At 40.8% G+C, this 12,810-nt stretch overlaps 1 protein-coding gene across 1 annotated transcript in view; it reads right to left on the minus strand.

Moving 5' to 3' along the window:
• Nucleotides 1–1,388: 1,388 nt before the first annotated feature.
• LOC134336296 (NLR family CARD domain-containing protein 3-like) overlaps nucleotides 1,389–12,810 on the minus strand; it is a 30,087-nt gene continuing 18,665 nt past the window's right edge. The window contains exon 8 of the mRNA XM_063019025.1: nucleotides 1,389–2,958. Coding sequence (XP_062875095.1) covers nucleotides 2,952–2,958 — 7 coding nt within the window. The 3' untranslated portion in view covers nucleotides 1,389–2,951. The remainder of the gene's footprint in view (nucleotides 2,959–12,810) is intronic.

Below are 12,810 nucleotides of genomic sequence, written 5' to 3' on the forward strand. Positions count from 1 at the left end.
AGCAGCCAGGGCTCGTGCTAAAGTCGAAGCTGCACGTGCTCGCACCCCTTTCCTTCAGAGAGAAGCTGAATTAAAAATAGCAGAAGCGAGTCTAGCTGCTGAGTTATCGGCTTTAAAGCATGAGAAGGAGGCAGCAGCAGCAGCTGTGGCAGAAGCTGAAGTCCTTGAGGCAGCAGCAGAGAATGAAAGTAGAGAGGGCAGTAGGAGTCACTATGATACACTTCACGTTACCACACAGCGCACCTGCGACTATGTTGAACGGCACTCCAAGCTACATCCTGGTGATACAGAGCCTCCTTGTTGCCGTTCATCAAAACTGATGTCCAGACAGACACTGAGGAGCACACCCCTAGGCTCGACAGAGGTGCTTCTCACGTCTTAAATAAGAGTGGTGTTTTTTTTACAATAAAATGGTGAGCACTGGTTCCAGTGACTGGAGTTCATTTCACCTCAGATTCTGGAGATTCTTCATGCAAAATTACATGAGATAGAACAAACTTTCACTTTAACCTCAGTGTCAACTACTATAATTAAGGTCCCGCCTAATTCATGGCCAGAAAAATCACATGACGTCACGGACCGTGAAATGAGTCTTTTCTTGTGAAATATGCAATTTGCTGTGAAATTCACATTTTAATATTTGTGTTTTGTGATTTAATGCTTTTCATTCGCATATCGCATGAAATATGAGGCATAATATGCAATATGAGGCGTCCTAGCAATTATACTGCAGTAAATCTAGTGTAACTGACTTTCTGTTGAAATCACACAACATTTTCTATGAATTTAGTAGCACCCCGAATATAACCCTCCATATGAAATAATAACATGCTGCAGTTTTAAACTCTAAAAGGGAAATCAACGATAGTACATCAGTCAGTTCAATCTGTAATTATTGCTACTGAACAATTATGTCTGGTATGTCTTTGAATATTTAGTTTGATCATCTTTTATTGATAGATCTACCAAAAGTGTGGCTGTTAGGTGACGGCTACATTCGGCGTGGAAAAGAAAGAGCAAGGAGGACCATAGGGACCAACCTGGGTGTCTGTGCCGAGCTCGAGTGACTTGGCTGGGGTGGATCGAGGTGGCATTCTGTTGTCCCTCGTTTCAACAGCTGGCTTTTAGGAAGAACATCCCCAGATGTTCTGCTGATTCACTGTGGCAGGAATGACTTGGGGAAAATAAAGTTCCTGCATCTTGCTGCAGAAATCTAGCGGGACCTTCAGGATCTCCTTCGGCGTTTTCACAGTGGTGTTTGTATTGTTGTTAAATATTTAAATTATTACAAATCATTTGTTCTTAAAATAACATTAATATCTGTTTTGTTTATTCCATTTTTAAAATGAAAAGAACCATCTGCATTATGATGTAAAATAATAACTTATTTAATTTTTCTATTAAAACTAGTGCAGAATGAAGCTGCATTGATGTGCATGAATTTATAATCTTGTGTGTGTGTGTGTGTGAGTGTGTGTGTGTGTGTGTAGTGTGTGCATGTGTATCTGTGTGTGTGTGTGTGTGTGTGTTTATTGTCATGAGCAGAAGAATAAAGTGCATCTGATAAAAGATGATGAGGAGACTCTCAGCACTACAGAAGAGTAAGAAAACAATCAGAAACATAAACTTAAATCACCTGTATGGAGAATGAAGATAAAATCAGTGTAGAAGTGAAATGATTGAAACTGTAGCGTCCACTGTAGGGGTCCATATGCATTTAAATAGTGACTGTAGTGACCACTATGCTATGACCACTATATCAGAGGGTTCATATTATTATTAGTCATTAACAGAACTGCTACACTTGCTGCATCTTTTATCAAATACTGACATTATCATCATCTTCTATATTTAACATCATTAATAAGAATCATCACTTTGTTTCTCATCATTTTAATCTGTTGGAGTTTATTGCTTTAATCAGTTAGCTGGATAAAATGTGGTTAAATAACCTAGTGGTTTATGTACTGGACTAGTAATCGAAGGATCGCTGGTTCAAGCCCCACCACTGCCAGGTTGCCACTGTTGGGCCCTTGAGCGAGGCCCTTAACCCTCAATTGCCTACACAGTATACTGTCACAGTACTGTAAGTCACTTTGGATAAAAGTTCTGCTAAATACCAAATATGTAAATGGAAATAAAAATGACTATATACCATTCCAAAAACCCACTGGTTACTGGTAGAAACATCACAGGATCACAGTGGATTGTGGGTAATAGCCTGTACAAAACTGTGGTCTGATTTGGACTTGGGGACCCAGGACCTCCACTCTTTGATGTCTTTTTAGGTCTGTTCTGACCATTCAACAAGGTTCCTTTCAAAGTTCCAGGGTGAGAATCATCCAGAAGAGACTTTCTTCCACCAGTCCTCTAAACATCTTGTGGTTCTGTAGGAAGGCGTCCTCACTTCAAGACCTCACTGACGTCTCTAATTTCCCAGTGAAAATCCTTGGAGATTCTCTGGTCTCTTGAGTGATCCTCCTCATGTTCTCCTCCAGGCAGAATCTCAACATCTCCAGTAGCTTTAAACATCTTTAAGCTTCTGCATTACAGGCCAGATAGTGAACAGCATGCTAATGCATCAAGCTAATGCAGGGTTTTCTAAAGCAGTCCACATGGACCCTCACCCTGTTTCACAGCTCTTAACTCACATGTACCAGGTTCTGAGTGGTCAGTCTATCAGATTCATTCAGCTGCTACCAGAAACCTGATGGACTCTCCAATCTCATTACTTCAGTACTGATGTATAGAAGAATGAGATGAAGATCCAGCAGCACTTCAGAGTGGGTTTGAGAGTGTTGATCTTGTACAGGAAGTGATGTCATGACAGATTACAGATTAGAACATAAAGAAGCTGAACAAAGTGTCACCATGTAGAATCTCAGTGTGAAGAGTAGATGGTGTTTATCTTCACTGCTCTTCATCTTCTTACAATTCAATATGTGTTAGAATCAGATGCTGTAGAAGAGATCAGACATTATCAGATGTTTCAGTCACCTATCAGACTCAACACAATCATAACCAGTATAAACACCAGCACACACACACACACACACACACACACACACACACACACCAGCTGGAACGATGACAGAACATTTTACATGATTCATTGTTCACTGAAGAACCCTGATACAGATGAAGTTCTGCTAATGAGCAGCTCTGATTCCACAATAAGATAGACATGCACTGCATGTGTGTGTAGTGTGTGCATGTGTGTGTAATGTGTACATGTGTGTGTAATGTGTGCATGTGTGTGTAATGTGTACATGTGTGTGTAATGTGAGCATGTGTGTGTAATGTGTGTGTGTGTGTAATGTGAGCATGTGTGTGTAATGTGTGTGTGTGTAGTGTGTGTAGTGTGTGCATGTGTGTGTAATGTGTGCATGTGTGTGTAGTGTGTGCATGTGTGTGTAATGTGTGCATGTGTGTGTAGTGTGTGTAGTGTGAGCATGTGTGTGTAATGTGCATGTGTGTGTAATGTGAGCATGTGTGTGTAATGTGTGTGTGTGTAGTGTGTGTAGTGTGTGCATGTGTGTGTAATGTGTGCATGTGTGTGTAATGTGAGCGTGTGTGTAATGTAAGCATGTGTGTGTAATGTGAGCATGTGTGTGTAGTGTGTACATGTGTGTGTAGTGTGTGCATGTGTGTGTAATGTGTGCATGTGTGTGTAGTGTGTAGTGTGTGCATGTGTGTGTAATGTGAGCGTGTGTGTAATGTAAGCATGTGTGTGTAGTGTGTGCATGTGTGTGTAATGTGTGCATGTGTGTGTAATGTGTACATGTGTGTGTAGTGTGTGCATGTGTGTGTAATGTGTACATGTGTGTGTAGTGTGTGCATGTGTGTGTAATGTGTGCATGTGTGTGTAATGTGTGCATGTGTGTGTAATGTGTGCATGTGTGTGTAATGTGAGCATGTGTGTGTAATGTGTACATGTGTGTGTAGTGTGTGCATGTGTGTGTAATGTGTACATGTGTATGTAGTGTGTGCATGTGTGTGTAATGTGTACATGTGTGTGTAGTGTGTGCATGTGTGTGTAATGTGTGCATGTGTGTGTAATGTGTGCATGTGTGTGTAGTGTGTGCATGTGTGTGTAGTGTGTGCATGTGTGTGTAATGTGTGCATGTGTGTGTAATGTGTGCATGTGTGTGTAATGTGTGCATGTGTGTGTAATGTGTGCATGTGTGTGTAATGTGTGCATGTGTGTGTAATGTGTGCATGTGTGTGTAATGTCAGCATGTGTGTGTAATGTGTGTATGTGTGTGTAATGTGTGCATGTGTGTGTAATGTGAGCATGTGTGTGTAATGTGTGTGTAGTGTGTAGTGTGTGCATGTGTGTGTAGTGTGTGCATGTGTGTGTAATGTGAGCGTGTGTGTGTAATGTAAGCATGTGTGTGTAATGTGAGCATGTGTGTGTAATGTGTACATGTGTGTGTAATGTGTGCATGTGTGTGTAATGTGAGCATGTGTGTGTAATGTGAGCATGTGTGTGTAATGTGTGCATGTGTGTGTAATGTGAGCATGTGTGTGTAATGTAAGCATGTGTGTGTAATGTGTGCATGTGTGTGTAATGTGAGCATGTGTGTGTAATGTGTGCATGTGTGTGTAATGTGAGCATGTGTGTGTAATGTAAGCATGTGTGTGTAATGTGTACATGTGTGTGTAATGTGAGCATGTGTGTGTAATGTGTGCATGTGTGTGTAATGTGAGCATGTGTGTGTAATGTGAGCATGTGTGTGTAATGTGTGCATGTGTGTGTAATGTGAGCATGTGTGTGTAATGTAAGCATGTGTGTGTAATGTGTACATGTGTGTGTAATGTGAGCATGTGTGTGTAATGTGTGCATGTGTGTGTAATGTGAGCATGTGTGTGTAATGTGTGTAGTGTGTAGTGTGTGTGTAGTGTGTACATGTGTGTAGTGTGTGCATGTGTGTGTAATGTGCGCATGTGTGTGTAGTGTGTGCATGTGTGTGTAATGTGAACATGTGTGTGTAATGTGTGTGTGTGTAGTGTGTGTATGTGTGTGTAATGTGTGCATGTGTGTGTAATGTGAGCATGTGTGTGTAATGTGAGCATGTGTGTGTAGTGTGTGCATGTGTGTAATGTGAGCATGTGTGTGTAATGTGTACATGTGTGTGTAATGTGAGCATGTGTGTGTAATGTGTGTGTAGTGTGTAGTGTGTGCATGTGTGTGTAATGTGCGCATGTGTGTGTAGTGTGTGCATGTGTGTGTAGTGTGTGTGTAGTGTGTGTATGTGTGTGTAATGTGTGCATGTGTGTGTAATGTGTGCATGTGTGTGTAATGTGAGCATGTGTGTGTAATGTGTACATGTGTGTGTAATGTGAGCATGTGTGTGTAATGTGTACATGTGTGTGTAATGTGTGCATGTGTGTGTAGTGTGTGTATGTGTGTGTAATGTGTACATGTGTGTGTAATGTGTGCATGTGTGTGTAGTGTGTGTATGTGTGTGTAATGTGTGCATGTGTGTGTAATGTGAGTATGTGTGTGTAATGTGAGCATGTGTGTAGTGTGTGCATGTGTGTGTAATGTGAGCATGTGTGTGTAATGTGTACATGTGTGTGTAATGTGTGCATGTGTGTGTAATGTGTACATGTGTGTGTAATGTGAGCATGTGTGTGTAATGTGTGCATGTGTGTGTAATGTGTACATGTGTGTGTAATGTGAGCATGTGTGTGTAATGTGTACATGTGTGTGTAATGTAAGCATGTGTGTGTAATGTGAGCATGTGTGTAGTGTGTGCATGTGTGTGTAATGTGAGCATGTGTGTGTAATGTGTACATGTGTGTGTAATGTGTACATGTGTGTGTAATGTGAGCATGTGTGTGTAATGTGTACATGTGTGTGTAATGTGAGCATGTGTGTGTAATGTGAGCATGTGTGTAGTGTGTGCATGTGTGTGTAATGTGAGCATGTGTGTGTAATGTGTACATGTGTGTGTAATGTGATCATGTGTGTGTAATGTGAGCATGTGTGTGTAATGTGTACATGTGTGTGTAATGTGTACATGTGTGTGTAATGTGTGCATGTGTGTGTAATGTGTGCATGTGTGTGTAATGTGAGCATGTGTGTGTAATGTGAGCATGTGTGTAGTGTGTGCATGTGTGTGTAATGTGAGCATGTGTGTGTAATGTGTACATGTGTGTGTAATGTGATCATGTGTGTGTAATGTGTGCATGTGTGTGTAATGTGTGCATGTGTGTGTAATGTGTGTATGTGTGTGTAATGTGAGCATGTGTGTGTAATGTGTACATGTGTGTGTAATGTGTGTATGTGTGTGTAATGTGAGCATGTGTGTGTAATGTGAGCATGTGTGTGTAATGTGTACATGTGTGTGTAATGTGTACATGTGTGTGTAGTGTGTACATGTGTGTGTAGTGTGTGTATGTGTGTGTAATGTGTGCATGTGTGTGTAATGTGTACATGTGTGTGTAATGTGTACATGTGTGTGTATGTGTGTGTAATGTGTGCATGTGTGTGTAATGTGTGCATGTGTGTGTGTAATGTGTACATGTGTGTGTAATGTGTACATGTGTGTGTAATGTGTGCATGTGTGTGTAATGTGTGCATGTGTGTGTAATGTGAGCATGTGTGTGTAATGTGAGCATGTGTGTAGTGTGTGCATGTGTGTGTAATGTGAGCATGTGTGTGTAATGTGTACATGTGTGTGTAATGTGATCATGTGTGTGTAATGTGTGCATGTGTGTGTAATGTGTGCATGTGTGTGTAATGTGTGTATGTGTGTGTAATGTGAGCATGTGTGTGTAATGTGTACATGTGTGTGTAATGTGTGTATGTGTGTGTAATGTGAGCATGTGTGTGTAATGTGAGCATGTGTGTGTAATGTGTACATGTGTGTGTAGTGTGTACATGTGTGTGTAGTGTGTGTATGTGTGTGTAATGTGTGCATGTGTGTGTAATGTGTACATGTGTGTGTAATGTGTACATGTGTGTGTATGTGTGTGTAATGTGTGCATGTGTGTGTAATGTGTGCATGTGTGTGTGTAATGTGTACATGTGTGTGTAATGTGTACATGTGTGTGTAATGTGTACATGTGTGTGTAATGTGTGCATGTGTGTGTAATGTGTGCATGTGTGTGTAATGTGAGCATGTGTGTGTAATGTGTACATGTGTGTGTAGTGTGAGCATGTGTGTGTAATGTGTACATGTGTGTGTAATGTGAGCATGTGTGTGTAATGTGTACATGTGTGTGTAATGTGAGCATGTGTGTGTAATGTGAGCATGTGTGTGTAATGTGAGCATGTTTGTGTAATGTGAGCATGTGTGTGTAATGTGTGCATGTGTGTGTAATGTGTACATGTGTGTGTAATGTGAGCATGTGTGTGTAATGTGAGCATGTGTGTGTAATGTGAGCATGTGTGTGTAATGTGAGCATGTGTGTGTAATGTGAGCATGTGTGTGTAATGTGAGCATGTGTGTGTAATGTGAGCATGTGTGTGTAATGTGTACATGTGTGTGTAATGTGAGCATGTGTGTGTAATGTGAGCATGTGTGTGTAATGTGAGCATGTGTGTGTAATGTGAGCATGTGTGTGTAATGTGTGCATGTGTGTGTAATGTGTGCATGTGTGTGTAATGTGAGCATGTGTGTGTAATGTGTGTATGTGTGTGTAATGTGTACATGTGTGTGTAATGTGAGCATGTGTGTGTAATGTGAGCATGTGTGTGTAATGTGTGCATGTGTGTGTAATGTGTGCATGTGTGTGTAATGTGTACATGTGTGTGTAATGTGAGCATGTGTGTGTAATGTGTGCATGTGTGTGTAATGTGTACATGTGTGTGTAATGTGTACATGTGTGTGTAATGTGTGCATGTGTGTGTAATGTGTGCATGTGTGTGTAATGTGTACATGTGTGTGTAATGTGAGCATGTGTGTGTAATGTGTGCATGTGTGTGTAATGTGAGCATGTGTGTGTAATGTGTACATGTGTGTGTAATGTGTGCATGTGTGTGTAATGTGTGCATGTGTGTGTAATGTGTACATGTGTGTGTAATGTGTACATGTGTGTGTAATGTGTACATGTGTGTGTAATGTGAGCATGTGTGTGTAATGTGTACATGTGTGTGTAATGTGTGCATGTGTGTGTAATGTGTACATGTGTGTGTAATGTGTACATGTGTGTGTAATGTGTACATGTGTGTGTAATGTGTGCATGTGTGTGTAATGTGTGCATGTGTGTGTAATGTGTGCATGTGTGTGTAATGTGTACATGTGTGTGTAATGTGTGCATGTGTGTGTAATGTGAGCATGTGTGTGTAATGTGTGCATGTGTGTGTAATGTGTACATGTGTGTGTAATGTGAGCATGTGTGTGTAATGTGTACATGTGTGTGTAATGTGTACATGTGTGTGTAGTGTGAGCATGTGTGTGTAATGTGTGCATGTGTGTGTAATGTGTACATGTGTGTGTAATGTGAGTATGTGTGTGTAATGTGTGCATGTGTGTGTAATGTGTGCATAATGTGTACATGTGTGTGTAATGTGAGTATGTGTGTGTAATGTGTGCATGTGTGTGTAATGTGTACATGTGTGTGTAATGTGTACATGTGTGTGTAATGTGTGCATGTGTGTGTAATGTGTGCATGTGTGTGTAATGTGAGTATGTGTGTGTAATGTGTGCATGTGTGTGTAATGTGTACATGTGTGTGTAATGTGTACATGTGTGTGTAATGTGAGTATGTGTGTGTAATGTGTGCATGTGTGTGTAATGTGTACATGTGTGTGTAATGTGTGCATGTGTGTGTAATGTGTGCATGTGTGTGTAATGTGTGCATGTGTGTGTAATGTGTGCATGTGTGTGTAATGTGTACATGTGTGTGTAATGTGTGCATGTGTGTGTAATGTGTACATGTGTGTGTAATGTGTGCATGTGTGTGTAATGTGTACATGTGTGTGTAATGTGAGCATGTGTGTGTAATGTGTGCATGTGTGTGTAATGTGTGCATGTGTGTGTAATGTGTGCATGTGTGTGTAATGTGTGCATGTGTGTGTAATGTGAGCATGTGTGTGTAATGTGTGCATGTGTGTGTAATGTGTGCATGTGTGTGTAATGTGAGCATGTGTGTGTAATGTGTGCATGTGTGTGTAATGTGAGTATGTGTGTGTAATGTGTGCATGTGTGTGTAATGTGTAAATGTGTGTGTAATGTGTACATGTGTGTGTAATGTGTGCATGTGTGTGTAATTTGTGCATGTGTGTGTAATGTGTGCATGTGTGTGTAATGTGTACATGTGTGTGTAATGTGAGCATGTGTGTGTAATGTGTGCATGTGTGTGTAATGTGTGCATGTGTGTGTAATGTGTGCATGTGTGTGTAATGTGTGCATGTGTGTGTAATGTGTACATGTGTGTGTAATGTGAGCATGTGTGTGTAATGTGAGCATGTGTGTGTAATGTGTGCATGTGTGTGTAATGTGTGCATGTGTGTGTAATGTGTGCATGTGTGTGTAATGTGTACATGTGTGTGTAATGTGTGCATGTGTGTGTAATGTGTGCATGTGTGTGTAATGTGAGCATGTGTGTGTAATGTGTGCATGTGTGTGTAATGTGTGCATGTGTGTGTAATGTGTGCATGTGTGTGTAATGTGTGCATGTGTGTGTAATGTGAGTATGTGTGTGTAATGTGTGCATGTGTGTGTAATGTGTGCATGTGTGTGTAATGTGTACATGTGTGTGTAGTGTGCATGTGTGTGTAATGTGAGTATGTGTGTGTAATGTGTACATGTGTGTGTAATGTGAGCATGTGTGTGTAATGTGTACATGTGTGTGTAATGTGTACATGTGTGTGTAATGTGTACATGTGTGTGTAGTGTGTACATGTGTGTGTAATGTGAGCATGTGTGTGTAATGTGAGCATGTGTGTGTAATGTGTACATGTAGTGTGTGCATGTGTGTGTAATGTGTACATGTGTGTGTAATGTGTACATGTGTGTGTAATGTGAGCATGTGTGTGTAATGTGAGCATGTGTGTGTAATGTGAGCATGTGTGTGTAATGTGTACATGTGTGTGTAATGTGTGCATGTGTGTGTAATGTGTGCATGTGTGTGTAATGTGAGCATGTGTGTGTAATGTGTACATGTGTGTGTAATGTGTGCATGTGTGTGTAATGTGAGCATGTGTGTGTAATGTGTACATGTGTGTGTAATGTGTGCATGTGTGTGTAATGTGTGCATGTGTGTGTAATGTGAGCATGTGTGTGTAATGTGAGCATGTGTGTGTAATGTGTACATGTGTGTGTAATGTGTGCATGTGTGTGTAATGTGTGCATGTGTGTGTAATGTGTGCATGTGTGTGTAATGTGTGCATGTGTGTGGCATGTGTGTGTAATGTGAGCATGTGTGTGTGCATGTGTGTGTAATGTGTGCATGTGTGTGTGCATGTGTGTGTAATGTGTGCATGTGTGTGCATGTGTGTGTAATGTGTGCATGTGTGTGTAATGTGTGCATGTGTGTGTAATGTGTGCATGTGTGTGTAATGTGTGCATGTGTGTGTAATGTGAGCATGTGTGTGTAATGTGTGCATGTGTGTGTAATGTGTGCATGTGTGTGTAATGTGTGCATGTGTGTGTAATGTGAGCATGTGTGTGTAATGTGTACATGTGTGTGTAATGTGTGTATGTGTGTGTAATGTGTGCATGTGTGTGTAATGTGTGCATGTGTGTGTAATGTGAGTATGTGTGTAATGTGTGCATGTGTGTGTAATGTGAGTATGTGTGTGTGATGTGTGCATGTGTGTGTAATGTGTACATGTGTGTGTAATGTGAGCATGTGTGTGTAATGTGTGCATGTGTGTGTAATGTGAGCATGTGTGTGTAATGTGTGCATGTGTGTGTAATGTGTACATGTGTGTGTAATGTGAGCATGTGTGTGTAATGTGAGCATGTGTGTGTAATGTGTGCATGTGTGTGTAATGTGTGCATGTGTGTGTAATGTGTACATGTGTGTGTAATGTGAGCATGTGTGTGTAATGTGTGCATGTGTGTGTAATGTGTGCATGTGTGTGTAATGTGTGCATGTGTGTGGCATGTGTGTGTAATGTGAGCATGTGTGTGTAATGTGTGCATGTGTGTGTAATGTGTGCATGTGTGCATGTGTGTGTAATGTGTGCATGTGTGTGTAATGTGAGCATGTGTGTGTAATGTGTACATGTGTGTGTAATGTGTGTATGTGTGTGTAATGTGTGCATGTGTGTGTAATGTGTGCATGTGTGTGTAATGTGAGTATGTGTGTAATGTGTGCATGTGTGTGTAATGTGAGTATGTGTGTGTGATGTGTGCATGTGTGTGTAATGTGTACATGTGTGTGTAATGTGAGCATGTGTGTGTAATGTGTACATGTGTGTGTAATGTGAGCATGTGTGTGTAATGTGTACATGTGTGTGTAATGTGAGCATGTGTGTGTAATGTGAGCATGTGTGTGTAATGTGTGCATGTGTGTGTAATGTGTGTAATGTGTGCATGTGTGTGTAATGTGTGCATGTGTGTGTAATGTGTACATGTGTGTGTAATGTGAGCATGTGTGTGTAATGTGTGCATGTGTGTGTAATGTGTGCATGTGTGTGTAATGTGAGCATGTGTGTGTAATGTGAGCATGTGTGTGTAATGTGTGCATGTGTGTGTAATGTGTGCATGTGTGTGTAATGTGAGCATGTGTGTGTAATGTGTACATGTGTGTGTAATGTGTACATGTGTGTGTAATGTGAGCATGTGTGTGTAATGTGTACATGTGTGTGTAATGTGTACATGTGTGTGTAATGTGAGTATGTGTGTAATGTGTGCATGTGTGTGTAATGTGTACATGTGTGTGTAATGTGTGCATGTGTGTGTAATGTGTACATGTGTGTGTAATGTGTGCATGTGTGTGTAATGTGTACATGTGTGTGTAATGTGTGCATGTGTGTGTAATGTGTACATGTGTGTGTAATGTGTGCATGTGTGTGTAATGTGTACATGTGTGTGTAATGTGAGCATGTGTGTAATGTGTGCATGTGTGTGTAATGTGAGCATGTGTGTGTAATGTGTGCATGTGTGTGTAATGTGTGCATGTGTGTGTAATGTGTGCATGTGTGTGTAATGTGAGCATGTGTGTGTAATGTGTGCATGTGTGTGTAATGTGTGCATGTGTGTGTAATGTGTGCATGTGTGTGTAATGTGAGCATGTGTGTGTAATGTGTGCATGTGTGTGTAATGTGAGCATGTGTGTGTAATGTGTACATGTGTGTGTAATGTGTGCATGTGTGTGTAATGTGAGCATGTGTGTGTAATGTGTGCATGTGTGTGTAATGTGAGCATGTGTGTGTAATGTGTACATGTGTGTGTAATGTGTACATGTGTGTGTAATGTGTGCATGTGTGTGTAATGTGTACATGTGTGTGTAATGTGTACATGTGTGTGTAATGTGTACATGTGTGTGTAATGTGTGCATGTGTGTGTAATGTGAGCATGTGTGTGTAATGTGTACATGTGTGTGTAATGTGAGCATGTGTGTGTAATGTGTGCATGTGTGTGTAATGTGAGCATGTGTGTGTAATGTGTGCATGTGTGTGTAATGTGTGCATGTGTGTGTAATGTGTGCATGTGTGTGTAATGTGAGCATGTGTGTGTAATGTGTGCATGTGTGTGTAATGTGAGCATGTGTGTGTAATGTGTACATGTGTGTGTAATGTGTGCATGTGTGTGTAATGTGTACATGTGTGTGTAATGTGTGCATGTGTGTGTAATGTGTACATGTGTGTGTAATGTGTACATGTGTGTGTAGTGTGAGCATGTGTGT

The sequence above is a fragment of the Trichomycterus rosablanca genome, chromosome 2 (genome assembly GCF_030014385.1).
Source record: "Trichomycterus rosablanca isolate fTriRos1 chromosome 2, fTriRos1.hap1, whole genome shotgun sequence".
Taxonomy (NCBI): domain Eukaryota; kingdom Metazoa; phylum Chordata; class Actinopteri; order Siluriformes; family Trichomycteridae; genus Trichomycterus; species Trichomycterus rosablanca.